Here is a 22,867-nt window from a genome sequence, read left to right on the forward strand (position 1 = left end):
TCCATTTTGTACAACAATAATTTGAACCAAAAACTTCTAAATAAATCTTTCAAAGAAAAAGCTGCTTCAGGTTGCAGAAAAATACTGAGCTAGGGTACAGTAGGTACCTCAGAAGGATCTTGAAGAAATGTTGGACTCGTTCTGGTCAAACTTTGCAGATGACTTTATGTGATCTTGAGTGAAATTGCGAGATCTGTTAGAACTCAGAAAATGTGTCGAGGATGACTCTCAGCTACCAAATTTTAGTTCAATCTCTGTCAGAATTTACCGGGTCATAGCCTCTTTTGTGTTTCCTAAAGTTGCTTTGCTGGAGTGGCCATCTTGAATGGGGTTAAGTCTAAAAGTTGTAGATGTGGATCCAATGACTACTTTCTGAGAGTTTCTTTGAAATCTGCGCTGTGGGTCATGAGATATATCTCTAACAGACAGACAAACAAACACAGAGACACAAGGACAAAAACAGTCTCTCTTCGCCTTCTGCGGGCGACAATATCCATTTAATGTGAAAAGGTTCATTATCTGCTTCCAGGTGGGCCCTCTCTCCACTAGATGGCACAATAACACACTGTATCAACATTTAAAGCCCCACGGAAAAGTGTTCAGTCTTCGGGTGGAGGGAGCCGCGGATCCACAAGGGGCCGTGCTCCACTGGAGGAAAAAACCCACTGCTGGCTGAAGAGCTCCTACTCACTGCGGTGACGTAATCAGGACTGCGGGATGTGACGTCATGCTCGAGGCTCTGCTAAGAGAGAGGCAGGTCGACGCTTTGTTTCTTACGCCTCACAGTTTATAGGACGTTGAAAACTTTTACAGGCAAATTCATCCTTGATATTAATGCAGGCTGACGGAAGGAAAAAGGAGTCTAATCTTGGTAACCTGGGTGCACTGAAAAACCCGAAAAAGAGAAAATATCTCTTTTGTCACTTTTTCTTCCAGCTTATTTCCACAGAACAAAAAGAATAAAAGGCTCAGAAAAAAAGTCAAAATTAGCACCAGAAGTGAGTCCAGTCAGAAAAGAACCACGACTCTAAAATGAGCTTAATTTACCCCACACAGGCTTCGAACTGCTGCTAACATTTAATATAATTAGATCAAATCTCAGTAGCGGATCTAAAGACTTTTTTTCCTTGGGGTGGCAAAGGTGGGGTACAAGGTTCCAGCAGGTGGGGCAGAGCAGAGTTCATTGTTGCAGGAAAAGTTTCCTTTTAGATATAACTTTATGCATTTAGATTGTCTTTATGTCCAAAATTTACACAAACTGCATAAAACAACACAAGTGCTTCATTATTTCCCAGATTCAATAGGTACTCACAGTCACCTGTCTTCCCTCAAATATGTGTAATCACACACAGGCACAAACGCCATATACAAAATTTCATTTTTAACATAATTTAAAAAAAAATTAAATTGTTGAATTGAGAGCCAACCTCCGGTTAATATTTTTGGAAAAAAGGAATAAATAAATTTAACGTGTTTTTCAGATTTTTTTTTTCTTTTTTTCCAGGTTTTCAGATTTGTCAGTTTTCCTGAATACTTTTTGGACGGACTAATGTTGTGCTTCTTGATAGAAAAGCATCACTAGTGTGTGAGTTTGGATAGAGATTGTAGTTCTGTGGAGATGTTGTTGCTATTTTAAACGATCCTGTATGTGATTTCTTTGTTTTTGTCTGCTTGTTTGTTGCTTTCCTTTACATTTTGTTTTTTTATTTGCTCCAAAGCACTTTGCATTACACTTTGTGCATGAAAGCTACTTTATAAATAATGTCTGACTGATTGATAATTGACTTTTAGCATTGTACAAAATGTACATAATTATATTAAATAGCTTTCATTTCGGATGGCAACTGGGGTGGCAAGATATTTTTTTTCCAGTGGCAGCTGTCCCTCCGTGCTACCCCCTAGAACCGCCCCTGCTTTTGAAATATTCTTCAATACTTTGTATAAGCACTGAATATAAATAAACGGCCCCAGGATTAGCAGAACAACATTAAACGCTTGTTTTTAACATAAACCTTGAATATATTTCCAACCTAAATTTTTGTTTTAAATTTTTTGAAACAGGTTTTTTATATAAAAACCTGAAAAATATTTATAGTTTTCTGTGTAAAAAGAAACCAACTTCCCCCGATGGATTATATCACGCACCAATCAGCTCCCGAACAACAACGCGGGACCTCGACAACAAAGGCTCTGCAGCCACTTTCTTAGTGTTCTCATTATTCGGAGGAATTAGCGGAACATTTGGACTAATTGCCTCTAATTGGTGGTAATAGGCGCGTGGCAGAGCGGGGGAAAGGTACTGATTTAGATGATTAGGAATGTCTTGTGAAATTCTCTAATTAAGGAATGCATATGGAAGATTTAGCTCGGATGCAGAAAGATGTTTTAATTTCATTTGCCGTCTATTGTTACGCGCGGGGACTTTGGTTTAATACAAACAATTTATTTTGTGATGATATTGTTTCATCAACTGCTGCAACAAGAGGATGGGATTATTTTTTATTTTAATGATAGGGTCTTTAAATTGGACTGATGCAATAAAAACACGCAGGTGGCTTGAAATGAGTACAAGTGTGGCTGGTGATCCCCGTGACAAACTGTCAGTGAAGGCAACACACTCGATACGAGTCCAGTTTCGGGGATTGATGCTTTGTGCGCACCTTTCTGTTATAAATATATAAAATAGGAACAATAAGCTGAATCTAAAAATAAAATAAAATAAAATAAATGAAGGTTTGGAATTCCGCTGGAGTGAAACAGATCTGTGTTCCTGCTGCCACCAGAAGACGCTGTGGGGTTCAACCTGCAGCCATCGGTGCCTGACCACTAGATAAAACATTTTCAAAACACAAATATCAACAGTTTCTATTTTCCTATTTTAGTCCTGACAAATTGTATTTGCGCCAAACTGTTTCAATATCTCTTCTTTTTCTTGTAATGTTCTATTTTGTTGCGTAAAATAATTCCGGACCAACAACTAAAATACTGACGAATATAAATTTAAAAACATGGGACTACTAACATCACCTATAAATAAATAAAACACCTGCAAAAACTATAATAATAATACATTTTTGTGTCGCAGCTTATATGGAAACCCTCAGACTCCTTGACTTCAAAGCTGCTTGGAAAAAAGCCAGATTTCTTGCTTCTGCGTCAATTTTGACACATGATTGGTTTAAACTGCTTCTTGAGCATTAAGGCGAGATGCTGCTGGGGGGGCTACCTGGCCTCGTGCTGCAGGAGAGGAGCCCCTTGAACACCGTTAACTTCACATGAGAGCCTCTCCTCCATCTTTTTCCCCTCCTTTTTCCCCTTCTACGAGTGTGTGCATCTGAATTTACGCGTCCAATGATATCAAAAGGAAATGTGAGGAAAAATAAATAAATCTAGGGGGTTAATCATTTACGCAGCCACTTAACACGCGGATGTGTATTTATTTACTTATCAGTATCAGTCATTTTCCCTCCCCTGCAAGTGCACTTTTGCATGTCTGAGTACGATAAGGCATAACACAAACAATCCTGCAATCACTGGAGGCCTCTCGTGGCCATTAAAAGTCAGTAGTTCAGCCGAGGAGTGGTTCTCCAACTCTCGAGTCCATATAGGCCCCCTTTTCTTCAAGAGGGCCCTCGTAAACATCACTACAGTTAATAAAGTGTATTGTGGTCACTGCAGTCCCGAGGTGCAGCAAACAGCAACAAGTCTCCAAAGTCCGCATGTAGGAAGCTGTCGCGCGCCCGGACAGCGCGCCTGCAGCAGTCGGGATGAGCATTTCTGATCATGTTATTGTTAGTGGGAGGGGAGCACATGTCTTCTAAGTGAAATTACGCTCAGGGGGAAAAAGAGGAGACTAGAGCTGTTTTGTATTGTTGCCGATGCCCCGCCTCTGATGGTAGCCTTAAACCTGGCACCCGGCTAAAACAAACCAAAGCCAGCACCGAGCTCCCACTCAATCCAATTAAGGCGGACTTGAGGCGCTCTCCTACGTCTTCATCTACCAGGATCGACGTTGAGACAACAGGAACCAGAGGGGCTTTGGCCAAAAAAAAAAAAAAAAAAAAAAAAAAAAGGGAGAGAGAAGGAGAGATTGCCTTGCCTTCTAATTTCTCCCTCTCCAGCCACAGAACAATGTCGATGAGCCCTAAGCATACGACTCCTTTTTCTGTTTCCGATATCTTGAGTCCCCTTGAGGAGAGCTATAAGAAAGTAAGTATGGAGAATAACAACTTGGGGGCACCTCTCACTTCTTACCGGCAGCCGCAGGTCTCTCAGGCGGCGATGCAGCAGCACCACATGGGTCACAACGGGACCGTGTCTGCGGCGTACCACATGACGGCGGCAGGTGTTTCTCAGCTCTCACACTCTGCCATGGGGGGCTACTGCAACGGCAACCTGGGCAACATGGGCGACCTGCCGTCGTACCAGGACGGCATGCGGGGCAGCGCCACGGCCACCGGCTGGTACGGAGCCAACCCAGACCCACGTTTCTCCACCAGTGAGTAAACCCAGCATCCAGCTTTACGTTGTGCGTAAAATGGATTCATTTTATGCACCATATTTTTCTTTTTTATGTGTTCATATTCTATGTTTAGATTTTTATATCTCTCAAATGAAAATATACTAATATATTAACTATTTTCTAACAACATTTGGAAATTGTAATTCCCTATAAGGACGCAGGAACAGATTTTAGCCCGAGCATCAATTTTAAATACCTAAAATGAACCATTGTAACTTTTTCTGTGCTTACATTTATTCTTTCATATATTTTTAGTTATGAAGATGTGAAACCAAAATTGTTCGATGCTGCTTGACGGTTTTCTGAATATGAACGGATTTTGTTGAATTATGTTGAGCCAAAACGAAAACGAAAAAAAAGATGCGCTATTTTATTTTTTATTTTTTGACTGTCGCATAAATAATCAAAAGTAATTATATGTAACAAGGTTAATTTGCTCAACTTTATCAGAACGAGATACTTGATTCATTTTGCTGCAGATTGATTAATTAAATCTTTTCTGTCCCTCAGTTTCTCGCTTCATGGGCTCCTCGTCGGGCATGAACATGGGAAGCATGGGCAGCCTTAGCTCCTTGGCAGATGTCGGAAAAGGCATGGGCTCCCTGTCCAGCACCCCGAGGAGGAAACGGCGCGTGCTCTTCTCCCAGGCGCAGGTCTACGAGCTGGAGCGGCGCTTCAAGCAGCAGAAGTACCTGTCGGCGCCGGAGAGGGAGCACCTGGCGAGCATGATCCACCTCACCCCGACCCAGGTGAAGATCTGGTTCCAGAACCACCGCTACAAGATGAAGAGGCAGGCCAAGGACAAAGTGTCCCAGCAGCAGATGCAGCAGGACAGCAGCTCGTGCCAGCAGCAGCAGCAGCAGCAGCAGCAGCAACAGTCCCCGCGGAGGGTGGCCGTGCCGGTGCTGGTGAAGGACGGCAAGCCGTGTCAAGGCAGCGGCCACACGCCCACCTCCACCGCGCAAACACACCACCAGCAAGGCGGCAACGTCATGATCATGTCCAACAACACGTCCGGCCTCGCGCAGCACCAGGGCCAGCAGGTGGGGGGTCATTCCCCGGACTTGGCGCAGCACTCCTCCAGTCCGCCGTCCCTGCAGAGCCAGGTGGCCGGCCTCTCCCACCTCAACTCCCCCGGCGCGGAGTACGGCTCGGCCCTGCAGTGTTCGGCCCTGTTGTACGGCAGGACGTGGTGACAAGAGGAGCCCCTTATCATTTAAAACATATTCTATTTAAAGAAGCAGAAGAAGAAGAAAAAACCCCCCACAATTCTCTGTCAAGACTCGCCAGGTTTTATTGTAAACGCGCGCGTGTGAACAAAAACCAGAATGAAATCGGTTCAAGAAGCCGACTCACGTGGAAAAAAAACTCTCCCACAAACTGCGGATGCCTGGGATTTATTTATGTAAATTATATCGAGACTAAAAGAAGATTCAGTAGTCAAATAGTTGGGAAATAGTTGGGAGCCGAACCCGAACTGGACCGGACATATAACGGGTGCTGCTTACCGAACCCCCCCAAACAACCCCCCTGACTCTGGTTTCTAATAGACTTTAATGTGAGCCGTAGGTTTAGCTTGTACAATTCTGTAAAAGGTTGGAACTTTAGCTCTTTGTTGTACAAAAGCTTTTTGCCGGTTTGTTGTCGTTTTCTTGGTATTTGTACGTTTCATTTCTTTGTAACTTATATAGATATTTGACTTACTACAAAACGGTCCTATTAATAAATTATGGAAACAAGAAAAAGTTAAACTTTCTGTGAAACATGTCTATATATACATACGCGCTTTCATGAGAAGCAGACTGAACACCTATGAGGGAGATATTATTATTATTATTATTATTATTATTATTATTATTATTATTATTATTTGAAAACATGTTGACCGTTTTAAACATTTAGTTTCCTTCAACTTTTAATTTCACTTTTCAACTGATGTTGGCAAGTTTATTTATCTTTTTTCTAAATTTACAAAACAAATATTTTCAAACACCGTGACAAACGCTAACATTAGCTAAGAATAAATACTGTGATTTATTTAACTTTTTTTTAACGTTGATAAATCACCCGCTCAGGCTTGTCGTCTTTCAGCCCAGCAGAGTAAACTCGGCCTTTATGCGCGTTTTGTTTTCTCCTTTTACATGTGTGTGTGTGTAAGGTGAGGTTTCTTTCTCTCGGCGCTTTAACATCAAACACGAACTCGGCTCAAAGCGCGCGCGGCTTATCACGAAATCCCTGATTAAACAAGAACTCTGCGCGCGGCCATCAGCTGCCTCATCAATAATCGATCAGGGGTATTGAAAAGAATCGGACAGTGTCAGGCATCATTAGGAAACCTCTAATTGTTTTTAGCGGATTGGAGGCCATGATCTGTCCGGTCTATTTGGAAATGTTTCCTTTGATCGACCACTGATCGAACAAAGAACTGAAGCGGTTATTTCTTCTTCTGTAGGTTAAACAACCTTCAATAAACATCAAACTCTTATTCTCCCGCCGCCCCGCGGAGCCATATTCGTCTCAAACAGTAAACAACCGGGTTGCTATAGTAACGGATGTACGGACAGGTGATTTTCTTTTAAGGGTGAAATGAGCTGTTTTCAATTCTGTTGTCGTGAATGTGTCGATCTAAAGAGAAATGAGCCTGACTTGGAAAATAAAACAACATTTAACAGAAACAAGTCGCTCTGTCTCAATCTTCAGCGCTCGGTTTTAAAAATGCCCTCAGTTTTAATTCCACACATCTGAAAATAAAAATATATAATTTACAACTTAATCACGTTCCCCAAATGTTTTATGTATCGACCTCCATCTGCACCTGAACGAAGTCTGAGAGCTTTTTCCCCTTTTACTTCAACTCTGGGTTCAGTAACGCCACAAACGGAAACATTTTACATGAATGTTTGGCTTTCTTAAACATAAAGTTGGGAAACACCTTTTCTTTTCTAAAGCAGCCATCCCATAAAAGAAATAAGTCCAGTTATCAAGCAGCCGCGTCCATCCAGAGCTCCTCTGACATGATCTCATTTTCTCACTCGTTATGGTGGGATGTTTGTTATCTTCTCTGTTTCCTCTGACATTTACAGCTTCATCATCATCATCATCATCATAATCATCCTGTAACATTTGGAGCTGTTTTATTTATTGAGCATTTATGTTCAAATTTTTAAATTAGGCTATATGCTGAGCGAAATAACTGGATCAGCCGCCATTTATTTACTTACTTATTTACTATACAGTCTGCATGCCTCCACGTTTTAAAAAATTAAACACACACACACACACAAACAGGACTGTGACTTATTTCTTGTGGTAAAACTATAGATGTGTCGACTTTTTAAATTTTTTACAATATCGTTATCATTTAATTAGGTATTTTATTTTGTTGCAATTTAGACTATGTTCTCCCGCTCCACCCCATCTTTTTACATACGTCTTATTAAAAAAACTAACAAAACAAAAGACTAAAAACAGCATAAACAGAACTGTGAAAAATTTCTTAAGTAAAACCTTAAAAATGTCGACTCCTGAAAAAATATATTTATTTCGTCCACATGACACCCACCTCCAGCGCTTTTGCGCACCTCTTCAAAAACAAACAGAGAAACAACAACAACAACAAAAAGAGGACTGCGACTCATTTCTCGTACTTACAACTATAAAAATGTCTGTTTGCAACTTTAATATCAGTATGTATTATTATAAATGTTATTTTACAATGACAGGAACTTTTTTTAATAGTATAGAGAACCAGTCTTCGGCCACTGCTCTGAGCTGAAGACGCATCAGCCTCCGTACAAAAGCTTCTCTGGAGACTTTTAAGTGAATCTTCAGCAGCACCAGAAACTATCTTCTCTTCGGTATTCTGCAGAGCAGGTTTTGTACGGGAGAGAAGTGAGAACTTTGGGATTACATTAACATGTCTTTGGCGCGGTGTGTGGTCTTTGTGTGCAGCTTGTCGCTGTTGAAAATGACTTGTTGGAAGCGCGTGCGCTCTCATCGCTCTCCTTTGTAGAAAACCACAGTGCAGCTCCCCAAGTCCTCGTGGCTTTATGGTGGGTTGTCTCCATGAACCCCAAGCAATTAGTGTCTAATCTCAGGGTAATCATATTTGAGTTAGTGACTAGCTGCTGAATTTTATTCGCCTCTTTAGCACCAGGACTCCTCCGGAAACCTGGTATGAGACTAAATCTGAACTTTGAACGGAAATTAAATTCGTCTTAAAATCAAGGACACACATTTTGAAACCAAATCGTAAAAGTAAAAACAAAAAAATCTGTAGTTTTTCCTATATATGTTTTTACCCCATTTATGAAACTTAAAATTGTAACTAAGATGGCTCATGGTAATTTAGATTGTCGTTTAAGTCAGCACATGGTGACTGAAAATATTTGTATCATAAATTAGTTGGTAAAAAAAACAAGAAGCCTCATCTATAGTTTATATAAATGACTTAATTTAATAATAAATTCTATAATTAGCAGTAAGCCATCCTGTTCTGATGAAAAATCTGAAACAGCTAAAAGTAAATATATTCAGGAGATCAAATCTGCACAGACACGTGTCTTTTAAACTCAAATTTTTGGGTTAAATACATTTTAACCGAAAAATTGACAGTCAGTTTTAGAGTGAATTCTTATTTTACCTAAAAGTTGTGACTTTTAAATTCTTTTTATATTTTTGTGTAATTTTAACTTTTAAGTTCTGATTAAATCAGGAATGAAAGCCTTGGGAGCTGTCCGCGGTGCTGAAACGAACAGAAAATCAGGACAAAAGATGCACGTTTAGTTATTGAAATGTTTGTGTAAAAGTGTTTTTTTTCTCACAAATACACTTTCTAATAACTTTGTTTTTACGTTGTAAAAATGATGTACCTTCTTGTCTGACAACAGAGCCACTCTCTATCTCCTTTTAAAGTTCCTAAACATTTCATTGCAGCAGGCCTGTGCATTCATGTGCATTTCAAACAGGACAATTACACCGCGACTGCAATCACCCCCTTTGGTAAATGTTATTGTGAGCTAGCAGCAAAAATCTTTAATTGTCCTGCGTTTATCTGCTTCTTCAAGCCATTGTGCAAAGAGCGCAAACGAGGGTCATTTGTGAACTGAAATACTTTGCATGCAAAGCGGAGCACAAGATGCTGTAATACTTGACCTTTCAGCATAATTGTTGCAGGCATGAAATGCTGCATTCACGGCTCGCTGAGTGGGTCTTTTCTCTCTCCCTCCCCCTGCGGAACAAAGCGCATTTTTACATCTTCGGTGTTCGTTTGGCTTTGTTTCTTTTGACGATTTTTTCTTCTTCTGGGACTGGCTGCAATTTCACTTCATTTTGCCCGGCCTGAGAAACGGCACAAATTACCGGATTGTTCAGTCCAACACTTAATGGACGTCATGTTCAGCCTCTAAAGCCAGAAAAGTTAGATGTGCTCGCTTCAAAACCCAGACAAGTTCAAAAGTCACTCTAAGAAATAAAAACTCGTTTCTGTTTGAAATATATAATTATTTGATCTTGAATATAAAGTTTTCGTTTATTTTAACAGTAAAAATACACATTTTTATGTATTTAAGCAATATAATGAGATATTAAAGCAGCCAAATCTTGCTGAATAAATCAAATTTAATCACTAATTAAAATATACTGTTCATTTTAATGAAAGAAAACTGTCCCAAGTTTTTTTCCTTACTTGCACTTGTGCTATTTATTTCTTAAACAAACTTTGAGCTATTTTGCTCCTTGCTGTTTTGGGAGACTCTGTTCATTGAATGCATTGCCATCCATGAACTATTTAGTGAGGACAAAGCTTCAAATAATGATTAACATTTACAGCCCCATTTCTGGAAAAAAATTCGGACATTGTTTAAAATGTATAAAAACAGAATCCAGTGACTTGAAAATCTCATAAACCCATATTTTATTCATAATGAGCACAGCAAAAATATCAGTCTTGAAACTAAGAAATTGGACAACCTTTTGGGAAAAAAATAAGGTAGTTTGGAATTTTATAGCAAAAACACATCACAAAAAAGTTGGAATAGGATCAACAAAAACCTTTAAAAGCAAGTGGTACAAATAGGAAACAGTTGCAGGAGCATTTTGTAGCTAATTAAAATACTTGGCAACAGGCCAGTAAGAGGACTGGGTATAAAAAGAGCATTTTAGAGAGGCTGAACCTCTCAGAAGTAAAGATGGGCAGAGGTTCACCAGACTGAAAAACTGAGTCTAAAAGTAGTGGAACAATTTCAGAATAATGTTCCTCATTTAGACAATTTTAAATATTCCATCAAACAGTTCATAAAATAAAAAAAATGTCAACAATCTCTGAGCTCAGAGGACAAGACTGAAAGTCAGTATTGGATGTCTGTGATCTTGGGGCCCTCAGGGGCCACTGCATTAAAACCAGGTCTGATTCTGTTCTGGACATCACTGCATGGACTCAGGAACACTTCCACAGATCATTGTCTGTAAACACAGTTCACTGTACCATCCACTAATGCTGCTTAAAGCTCTATCAGGCAAAGAAGAAGCCAGATGTGAACACCATCCAGAAACACTGCTGTCTTCTCTGGACCAAAGCTCATTTAAGATGGACTGAGGGACAGAGGAGAACTGATCTGTGGTCAGAAGAAATAAAAAAAATAAACTTTTTCTTGGAACCACGAATGCCACCCTGCTTGTTATCGGCACACAATTTAAAAGCCTGCCTCTCTGATTGGCCTCTCTCTGGGGGTGCCATAGTGCTTCTGGCATGGGCAATTTACACATCTGGAAAGACACCATCAATGCAGAAAAGTAAATGCAGGTTTTAGAACAACACAGGCTTCCATACAGTAAAAAATCCAGCAGCTAGATTCCTCCATCAGAGCAGAATGGGACAACATTCCCTCTAAAACCTCCAGCAGCTGCTCTCCTCAGTTCCTGGATGTTACAGACTGATGGTAAAAGAAGAGGAGAGGCTTCACAGAGGAAACATGGACTTGTCCCAACTTTTTTGACAAGTGCCATCAAATTCAACAATACCTAATTTTGTTTTTTTTTAATGAGATGATTTTGTAGTTTCACCATTTGATATGCATACAATGTTCCATTGTGAATAAAATGTTTTTTGAAATTTGTAAACAATCAAATTCATATTTTTTCTTATTTTTTTTTACATTTTACAGTGTCCCAAATAGAAATGTGGTTGTACATTTAAAAAATCAAATTTAGTGAAACCAATTGCCACATTAAGGAAATTTCATCTCTTAGACTAAAAAAGTTTTTTTCCCTTGGGAGTATTAGAGTTTTGACAATGCAATAACTTTGAAAATGTAAGGAGAAGTGACTTCAGTCACTGTTTTTACATTGCTGAGCAGAGCTTCAGAATATTTCTGGATTAAAGATGTCAGATATAGAAAACCTGTTCAAAAAATTTATAAATTGCCAATAAAGTTCATCAAAGCAACTAACAGAGAAGTGTGCAAGAAAACTCTTGCACACAATCTTTTTTATATTATACATATAAACATGTATTGGTTGTTAGGAGGCGTTTTGTTCTTCACTGCAGGTATGTATTTTAAGTCAAACCAAACCTTCAAAATTCTTGTGAACAGTTTGGATTGACCTTAAAACCTCAAAGCAAATTTGATTTAAACAAAGAGACAAATGTTGCTTTAGAGACAAAGCAAATTTTATTTTTATTAATTTAGTTTAACTTCATACTTAAAGGACTTTGACATCTGTGGGAGATTTATTAAATGCTGAACAAATGATTAACTGTTTACATGGTTGGAAATTCTTACAATATGGATCTGCTCTTTCCAGACTGACACTTCTGTTTTGTTTTGTTGTTTTTTTTTACATCTTTTTGACGCAAAACTTTGTTCACATAAAGATAAATAGAAATTGTTTTCACAGCATATTTACATATTTTTGCCTTCAGACAAGATACATGTATTTGGAACAGCCTAATTCCAGTCTATCTTAACATTATTAAAAACTTTCTCTCGAAGAACTAACAATAGCATGATTACTATTTAGACCTAATGTCACTTATACACACACAAACACACACACATTTATATATATATATATATATATATATATATATATATATATATATATATATATATATATATATATAATATTGCCAAAGGTATTTGCTCCTTAAGTACCATCCATTGAGTATGATGTTGACCAACCCTTTGCAGCTTTAAGAGCTTCAACTCTTCTGCAAAGGCTTTCCACAGGTTTAGGAGTGTTTATGGGAATATCTGATCATTGATCCAGAAGCTTGTCTGTGAGGTCAGACACTTATGTTGGACAAAGGCCTGGCTTCAATATCAAACTCACTCATCCATGTCTTTATGGACCTTGCTTTGTGCCCTGGTGCTCAGTCATGTTAGAGCAGGAAGGGACCATCCCCTAACTGGTTCCACAAAGCTGGGAACATGAAATTGGCCAATATGTCCTGGTATGTTGAAGCATTAAGAGTTCCTTTCACTGGAACTATGTAGCCGAGCCCAACTCCCGAGAAACAACCCCCCACCATGGTCCTCCCTCCACCAAACTTTACACTTGGCAAAATGCAGTCAGACAAGTATCGCTCTCCAGACAACTGCTAAACCCAGACTCGTCCACCTAATTGCCAGAAAGAAGTGTGATTCGTCACTCCCGAGGACACGTCTCCACTGCTCGAGAGTCCAGTGGCGGCATGCTTTACATCACTCCATCTGATGCTTTGCACTTGGTGATGCAGCTGCTTGGCCATCGGATCCCATTCCATAAAGCTGACTCTGCAGAACGTTGGCGACCTCTGTGCACTATGCACATCAGCATTCCTTGAGCTCGCTCTGTGATTGTACGCAGCCTACCACTTTGTGGCCAAGTTGCTGTTGTTCCAAATCGCTTCCACTTTGTTATGAAGCCACTAGAAGCTGACTGTGGAATATTTAGTAGCAAGGAAATTTCATGACTGGACTTATTGCACAGGTGGCATCCCATCATGATACCATGCTGGAATTCACTGAGCTCCTGAGAGCGACCCATTCTTTCACAAGTGTTTGAAGAAGCAGTCTGCATGCCTAGATGCTTGATTTTATCCACCTGTGGCCATGAGAGTGATTGGAACACCTGAATTCAATGATTTGGATAAGTGAGGGAATAATACTTTTGGCAGGCAATATAGTGAATATGTATATACAGGGTGGGCCATGTATATGGATACACCGTAATAAAATAGGAATGGTTGGTGATATTAACTTCCTGTTTGTGGCCCATTAGTATATGTGCCACAAACACAACTTTTCAAAATGGGTGGTGACCATGGCGGCCATTTTGAAGTCAGCCTTTTTGGATCCAACTTTTATTTTTTCAATGGGAAGAGGGTCATGTGACACATCAAAGTTATTGGGAATTTCACAAGAAAAACAATGTTGTTCTTGGTTTTAATGTAACTTTATTTTTTCATGAATTATTTACAAGTTTCTCACCACTTATAAAATGTGTTCAAAGTGCTGCTCATTGTGTTGGATTGTCAATGCAACCCTCTTCTCCAACTTCCACTTCCTGGAAAGTGGATTGTTCATCGTGGGCCAGTTGAATGGCCCCCAAGGTCTCCCGATCTATCACACTGATAGCAATATATATATATAGACTATATATATCACAGATAGACCGTGATATATATATATATATGCTCATAATGACAATTTACAAATTTCTGCAACTTTGTAGTTGCCATAGAGAAAATTTGATGTTTAGTTTTTGAACAGTAAATGGACTGTACTTATATAGCACCTTTCTAGCCAACTAGGCCACTCAAAGTGCTTTACAACACAATTTGTGCCCACATTTATCCATCCACACAGAACTCTACTAATTCTCTAGAAAACTAATCTGAATAAGTCATTCTGTAGAGGCAAATCAGTGCTTTAGATCACATCCTTACATCAGTGGGGCACATCAGAGGTATTAAACTGGTGGAATTGAACTTCCAACTCTCTCATTGGAGGACAACTGCTCTAACCACTGAGCCACAGCTGCCTTTGAAGCAGAGTTGACCAGTTTTATTATAAAACTATAAGAGTGCAAGAAAAATGAATAGAATTAAAGAAAGTGCTTTTCTTCTGAAAATTTAGAATGAATGCTAAATGCTGAATAACTGCTGAAGCTGCAACATCAAAAAAACTAAAAAAAAGCAGAATTCTAGTTTAAAAGCTAAAATAAAGAAGTTGCTAGCTAAAAGCTAAAAGTAACAAAATGCTACCTCATAAAGTAAAACACTAGCTAAAAGCTTTGCTGAATTTCAATTTATTTTGTGTATTTTATTTGTTTTAAGACCCATTGCGATTAGTTAAATGTACTTGTTTTTGTACTTCTGAAGTTAGACCTGCTATGTCACTGATGCAGCCTACAAATGTCTGAACTGTGAGTTGATAACAAGCTGAACTGTCCTTCTCCTCTTTACCTCAAAGAATGCAGCATTCAAGCTTTATTTTGAATAATTTTCTCTCTTTTTTTGTTAGACGACAGGACAATTTTCCATTTCATCTCAGTCCATCATTCGTGTGATCATGGACATTGTCAAGAAAATCAGTTTATCATTGGGCCTATAGATGCATGTATAACTTTTATCAATGCTAAGATTATATTTGATAGAATGATAAATAAAACAAGTACACTGACACCTTTTTCCTGAGTAATTTCACCTCGATCATTCTGTTCAATGATGGACACAAAAGAAAACATACACTGACTCATTGTCCAGTTCCTTTATGTTAACACATGATGCTTACTGTTTGAGCATCACTGTGCGAGAGACGGGGATCCCCTGCACGATTTGCAAGTCCATTTCGAGGCCACACAGAGACAAATAATCATTGGCATTCTCACTCACATCTAGGGACTATTAAGAGTTACTAATTAAACTTAACATGCATGTTTTTGGGCTACAGGAGGAAACAAACTTCTAACAAAGAGGTCCCAGATGGAAGGCAAACTTGCTATTTTTTATTTACTAAATTTAATTCACTGAATTTCACTGTAAATTCACTGAATTTAATTCAGCTAAATGCATTTTACTTATGCTGAACCAATTCACACTCAAAGCAATCCCAGGGCACAATACAAAATATAGAAATAAGACAAAATCATAAATCAAATTCAATATAAAATGGACCCAGATTAGAAATGGCCTTTTCTCTGAAAATGCACTGTGTATGCTGAGTGTTGAATGACTTTGCTGAAAATTTGTTAAAGCTAAACCTGAACTGTTAAAGTTAAAACAAGCAAGATAGAAGCTTAAATGGCTAAAAGCTAAAATTATCAAATGGTTTGTGACAGTAAAAGTATCAAACGTCTGGCTAAAACATCTGAAAGCAACAGAATGGTAGCTTAAATCTTAAACTAGCAAAATAAAACAAAAATAGAGCAAATATGCTGAAGTAGATTTCAAAGAGAACAATATTTTTGAAGGAATTGAGGAGATGTCAATCTATTTCTATGCAGAAAATATTTACCTAAAGTTAAATATTTTAAAAAGTATAAAAGTTTACAAAAATTAAAAGTCATGGTATCTGAAGGAGCTAAATGTTTTCATATATGAATGTCTAAAACTACTCAGTCAGTAAAGAAGTTAGATTGCAAAAAAAAGTATGGGAAAATAATAAAGAAGAAAACAGTAGCGTGAATGTTGATTTACAGTCAGTTCATTCAAATTTAATGTGATACATTCACATACAATAAATTCAATAAACAAGTTAAGTTTTTTCAAACTGTCAGGATTGTTGTGTTTTTGTGTTCATCAAAATGTAAAATTAGAAGTTTGTTGGGTAGTTTCTTTGAAAAGGAAAGAATTATTTTTAAACTGTCCACTTTAAAACCTGGTAACTTTACAGTTTTTCAGATGTATTTTGACTGCATTAATTTAAACAAATAAAAAAAACTGTAAAGATGCGCTGTCATCCTGTGCACAAGTGCACAGCAATGTGCACATTTGTCTCTTTTTGTGTGTGCTCCCGTTAAACACGCCAATTAAATGAGAGCTGACTGAAGCGGAGTTGTCCTGTCTGTGTACAGTACCAGCAGGAGTCCTTTGGAGAGCAGCGAGCCATCACTAACCCCGTTAACACCAGACCCTCCACACAGACCCTGGGGGCCACCTCTCGCTCTATAGGCCTACGGGAATAACTTCTCCATTTAATGAAGGTCTGAATGGTCCAAGGTTATCCCTTTCAAATGGTCAGACCTAAAGTGAGTTTAAATTGATTTGCATGCCCCGAGAGTCCTCGTGATTCATGAAATAAATCTTCAGTAGAATTAACTAGAAAAAAGTAGGTTTAGCATAAAAAGTACTGAGAAGTTGTGCATGTAAATAAGTGTATGTTATGTGTGCAAGTAGTTTTAATTGCACGGTTTTGAGCTTTAGGCAGTGGCTTGTTCCTGTTTTTCACCCATTTTTGGTCGCTGCCAAAAGGCAAAGCAGATGATAATGATTTTGCTAATGTTTATGGCTGTGCATGTGTTTGTGTGCCTGTCTGTAAGCAAAATATTTCAAGAGGCAGTGGACAAACCTTAATTAAACTTGCAAAAAGTAAGCACTGAATGTACACCTGATTAATTTTCAGAGTCAACTTGATGCAAGATGGCCGCCACAGCCAACTGGCTTTAAAAACCAAAAAAAGGCAATAAGTCGGTTTTACAGATCTCGACCTACATTATGGCATAACATGGTAGTAGCTGAGACCTAACACATATTTTGAGTGCTAATAAATTTTGTAAAATCTTTGTTTAAAGCTTTGGTGTGAACTTTGTCTGTCTGTCAGCAAATTATCTCATGAACTGTTGCACAGATTTTAACTCAACTTTCAGGAAACAAATATTAGATGTCCCTCTATAACTGATTAACTTTTGAAGCCAACCCAATTCAAGATGACTGACTTTAGAAAACAACATAACAGTTGTAGTTCAGTCAATTTTACTGATATTGTGCCAAAATGTTCTGTGATAGTAGCTGAGAGTCATTCACAGCACATACTCCATGTGCAATTTTTTGTGCCACATCCTTGCTCAAAACTTTACCATTAACCGTTGGAGTCAACCCTGTTTGTCTGTTAGCAAAATATCTTATGGCTCACAGGATAGATTTTAATAAAACTTTTAGAAAATGATAATTGAATGCACATCTACAACTGATATACCTTTAGAGCCTGCCCAACTCAAAATGGTCACAAATAATTAACCTTAGCTAAAACAAAAAGACAACAACTTTTCAAATATTGAGTTAAAACGTGATGCAATAGTAGCTGAGAGTCATTCACAACACATACTCTAAATGTGACGTCTAGAAGCAATTTTAAATAAGACTGGGTTATTTTCAAGGTTTGACCATCATTTCTCAACATAAGATGATCTTAGTTTCAAACTCTGACATAAAAGGTAGTGGGTGATTTACATTAATTCAAAAAATGCTAGGCCTTTAATTTATTTGCAAGTTTTGAAGACTTTGCACAAAATATATCTGATCAATTTTAACATTTAGAGCACAACATATTAGTTAAGTCTTTCCTTTCCCAGTGATGTCATCTAGTAAAAAGTTACATTTGTTTATATTCAAGTAGATGTAGATAATGAAACTTCACAGATCTGGCCATTAAAATGGGGAAACTTGAGGTTCTAAATCCAATCGTCCATCAGTCAGACCATTCTCCACCGAGAATGAATGGTTGGGTAAGTCTCTTTCCAGAGGGGGGTATGGGGTGGGGGTGGGGAGGGGGGAATTCCTTGAATGTTGCAACACAATAAGCAATCAAGATCCCAAAGCCAGACATTTGACAGCTTAATGAGTTCAGGCTGCAATCACTTTAAGAAAAGGCCTGGTCCATTTAAAGCCAGTGCTCGGTCTGTGTGAGCCGAGCTGAGAAAAGGCACAGCTCGTCCATTTAACTCACAGTAAAGGCGCACATAACTACAGGTTCATAAAAACACAGGGTGGAGGTGAATGTAAATAGGTCCTGTATATCAGGACCTGTTGAGACTTACATGTTTTGTTCCGGGAACCAGGAGGAGGGGTGATATTTGCCCCCTAATGAAATATGTCATTACGAGGAATTCATGTGACACAAAAGAGGCGACAGTCAAAAATTGCCCCACTGCTGTTCAGTAATTATATAGTTTGCCCTGGCAGCGCCTTCAGGCAGGTGGCTGGTCCATCATGCAAATGGCTTGGCTGTGCTGACATAATTAGCCACTGCGCGCAGCTTAAATTAACAATTAGCTAACATGCAATTCTGCTCCTAACTCGGCTCCTTTTTTTTGGCCAATCGTCACTGTATGTAATTCCGGTGGCTGAATTGCTCAGTAGGATATATAGTATGTGATTTCTTTTTCTTACTTGGTCAATTTACTGGCTAAATGAACGGAAATCTACAGAATAGGGGCTTATACTCTAATCCCCAAAGTGTAGCTGCATGGAGGCACATTTATGTTAAACAGAAATCTCAGGGCTGACAGGCAGCTCAGTATAGGAGTGTCAGGTGTTGATAGTAAAATGGCAGTTTAACAGAAAACAGCAGTGTAAGTGAGAATGAATCAGACTCAGGGGCCCACATGCTGAGCTTCAGCCAGCCCCAAAAGGTCCTGCTTTTCTAACCTCTCTACTGATCCCCTCACAGCCCAGCCTCCTAAACACTATTGCCTTACTGCAGGCCAATCACAGCCCACCCACCCTCACATTATTCCCTCTGCCCTCCGCCATGACACGGGAACAAAGTAGGCATTAGGCAACATTAAACCCAGGGATGGGAGTAATCAGGAAGCCGTTATCTCTTAATGAAGGAAAACACATGCAGAGCGATACACACAGAGAGTAATCAATAGAGGCGCCTGACAAAGAAAATCCAAGCGCTTCCCCCCAAAAAGGAAAAATGCAAATCAATTAGAATCGTTGTTTGCTTTGAAACTGTTCGGTCTATTTACATTAATTACATGTTCATTAAAAGTAATTCGTGTAGGCTACACAGAAACAACAGTCGTCTCCTCGTTGTTCTTTATTTGATCACTGATGGACAAGATGCTGGCTGGTGCCCAACTCCCTTTTAAGAATTTAATCTTCAACTTGGACTTTTTTTTACATAGCTAAAGCCATGCTGTTCATAAATCTCCATGTGCTTTGCCCACTTTGTCTCAAACAGCTTAAAAACCAAGCCTAAAGCAATAAATAAGATCTTTTGAAACAAAGTTTTGTGGAAATGTTTTAATTAATGTTGTAGATAGCTCTTAGAACAACTTGAATTTGGAGAAATACAGTTTAATTCAGATCAGATTCATGCTCTAATGGCTAGTCCGAGCAGGGCCAAGACCAAAGTGGATTTGTGCTGGTGTAGATTCCACACAAAGTGGATTATTGTTATCTTAAAACAATCTTGGTCCATGTGAATACTTTTTTTTTGTGGAAAGCTTTACTTCACCATCAGTCTTGTATTACACAATTATTCCAGCAGAAAAATCTAATACGTATATCATGTTATTGCTTTTGGAAGCATCCCAGGCTACACAAGAAGTGCGACAGCTAGCTGCCGTGGTGATTTATGCTTAAAATAACCTTGTAACACAAAAATAACAGAAAAGTAAAGGCCTATAAAACTTCTGCATTACTGCTGTAAGAAATTTGAGAGTGGTTAATTTGAACTTTTAACTATACTTCTAATGTTTTTTTTTTCATTTGCTTTGCTAATTTCAACTGTTAGTATTGTTAATTTAAGCTTTTAGATTTTGCTAATTTTTGCTTTTAGCTTTTGTTTTGCTAATTTTAGATTTTGTTTTGGTTATTTTAACTTTAACAATCCATTCCTCACCAAATTTCAGCGATGCCATTGAGCTCTCACACTACATTTTTGCAGAAAATGCTATCTGTTTGCTTTTTTTTTTAGCTTAGCTTAGCCTGCCTGCTTGCTGTAAAAAAGAAAAAAAAAGAGTGAAATGTCATTTACCAGAGCGCTGATCAAATGTCATGCTTCACCCTCACATTCAGTTTGCTATCCTATCTCCCTTTTTTTACACAACCCGAGTTGCTTTTACCAAAGACCCACAACCTCTTGTTGGTTGCTATAGCATTTTCAAGCACCATTCTGCCAGATCCCAGCCCCCACACAGACCTGCTCTGCACACTTGTAATAAATTATCTTCAAGTGAAAATACTAAAAACGAGCTGGACCAAAGCTGGACAGAGCCACTTTACTGAATCACACCTCATAAACATTTTCATTTTTTGTGTGACTTGACCCCCAAAGCTTTCAAACAGTCAGTGCGTGCGTCTGGGTCTTTCAGAGGTTTAAATCTCGCCAATTCGACAGGGCCTACCGTTATTGCAGCTCTTATCCACCTGCTGATGATTGATGTTATGCAATCACATTTTGAAACAGACATAATCTGTAGGCGGCTGGAAGCGTCCTCCCTGTCCTACAGCCTGAAGTGCAAACATATGGGTCCTGGAATGCAAAAGAGAAGAGTGCTGATCTGTTGATTAATTAAACATGTTCCCCCCTAAAAATGCCCCTAAAAAGCACATGCTCACAATGCTGTAAGTTTAGCAGTGAACAAGTGGGGGGTTTCTGAATCAGCCTCTTTACTCTATGAGCCCCATCTTTGCCAAATTGAATGCAGATTGAAAATAATTTTTCAGCTCTTGACTTGAGCTATTCATGACTCTGAATTGGCTTTGCCCCTGTCATATTGCCATACACACGTAAATAAAAGCTTTTAAGTCACGAGCAAGTCCTTTAAAAATAATTGTGCGGCTGTTGTTTGAGGGAGTTTGTCTGAGTTCAGTTCCTGTAAATAAACTGAAAATAAACTGAAAATAAAATAAATATAATTGTTAAATGATTTGATTCATTTGTACTTATTTTAAAAATCTATTTAGCATTTTAACAAATGCAATCTTAAACAATTTACTGCAAATTGTTGCAAAGAACACCCCCAGCCATGCTGAAAAAATACAACAAATGTAATTGTTTTTATTTTATTAAAACTTTTTATTCTTAACACATTATGTGTACAAATAATGTCAGCAGCTAGCTCCCTCAGCTCTCACCTATTCTCGTGGTTTCCCAGTGCAGGACCAGTGCCTGCTGTGTTTTGGCAGGAAATCAATACAGGGGGAAAATCTGTTCTAATCATCTGTACATTTACCATCACAATCAACAATCAAAGCTAAGTCCTGAATCTTTATTTGTAGGTCTGAACTGAACAATTTTCCCACTGTGAAAGGCAAGCTAAATTAGAACCCTTGGTTCCTGTTAGTAGCTCTTAATGGCTCTGATTTGTGAACTGCTAAATGAGGTTATGTAAATTGATCCTGAATGTAGGCAGAGGCCCCCAGGTGACAGGTGCAGCTGAAGGTGGGGGCTGGGACATGAAATGAGAGGTGGGGAAGTGGATTTATTTTTGAAGGGGACAAGTTTGCAGACTGAGGTTGGGAGGATTATCTAAAAACTAGAGAAAAGGTGAAATTTTCACATCCTTAGAAAAATGCCAAGCACAATTTTAATGTCACAGCATTAGTGGTGTGCTTTAAAGATTCAAAGGTACTAATGGTGGAAAGATGGAAAAGTGCATTTGCTTAAGAGCCACACTTAGGTACAATTTTGAAGTACTTGTTTACTTTTATTTTCTATTTCACAAATGTTTCACCTTTGTTAGTTTGGCAGGTAATAACTAACACATCATTTTGACACAAATATGAGCTTTTTAAAAGGTACAGGAGCACATAATAAATATCTTCATCTCGACTGTAATGTATTAAAACAGACATAAAGACCATTTGTTAACAAGTCTTTCTGTTAAGGATCCATAAATATATAGAAGCACATATTATTTCCAACTACATCTCTGCACATGAGAACTTATATACAAATTCTACGAATAATCATTAATGTTTATTTCTTCCTCTTGTTGTTAAATCTTTAAATCTTTAATCAGCTTTTTAGCACTATTTTCAGGGGCTTATTATAAAAGTTTAGTTAAATCTGTTCAAACAAAAAATGTTATTCATTTAATATATAATTTAAACTAGACAAATTGCATTTTCTGAATGACTGCTGAAGTTTGCTGAAGAAGCTGGAACTAAACTGAAAGCTAAAAGTAGCAAAATGTTATCTACAAGCTGAAAGGACCCAAATTTTAGCTAAAATATTAAGTCCAGCTAAAAGTAGCAAAATGCTAGCTTAAAGCTAAAAGTACCAAATGACCAACTAAAATGTAAAAGAAGCAAAAAGCTTGTTAAAATAGCAAAGGCTAGCAAAGTTTAGCTGAACAATAGCTTTTTACTAACATTAGTATTTATAGAACTATTGGGGGCTGCGGTGG

General features: G+C 38.4%; 1 protein-coding gene across 1 annotated transcript; it reads left to right on the plus strand.

Moving 5' to 3' along the window:
* Positions 1-3,905: 3,905 nt before the first annotated feature.
* Positions 3,906-6,403, plus strand: nkx2.1 (NK2 homeobox 1). The gene is made up of 2 exons (XM_017421505.3): positions 3,906-4,498; positions 5,033-6,403. The coding sequence occupies exons 1-2, from the start codon at positions 4,132-4,134 to the stop codon at positions 5,716-5,718; spliced, it is 1,053 nt and encodes a 350-aa protein (XP_017276994.1). The 5' UTR covers positions 3,906-4,131; the 3' UTR covers positions 5,719-6,403.
* The last annotated feature ends 16,464 nt before the right edge of the window (positions 6,404-22,867 follow it).

Source organism: Kryptolebias marmoratus, linkage group LG10, assembly GCF_001649575.2.
Source record: "Kryptolebias marmoratus isolate JLee-2015 linkage group LG10, ASM164957v2, whole genome shotgun sequence".
In the NCBI taxonomy this organism is placed as follows: Eukaryota; Metazoa; Chordata; class Actinopteri; order Cyprinodontiformes; family Rivulidae; genus Kryptolebias; species Kryptolebias marmoratus.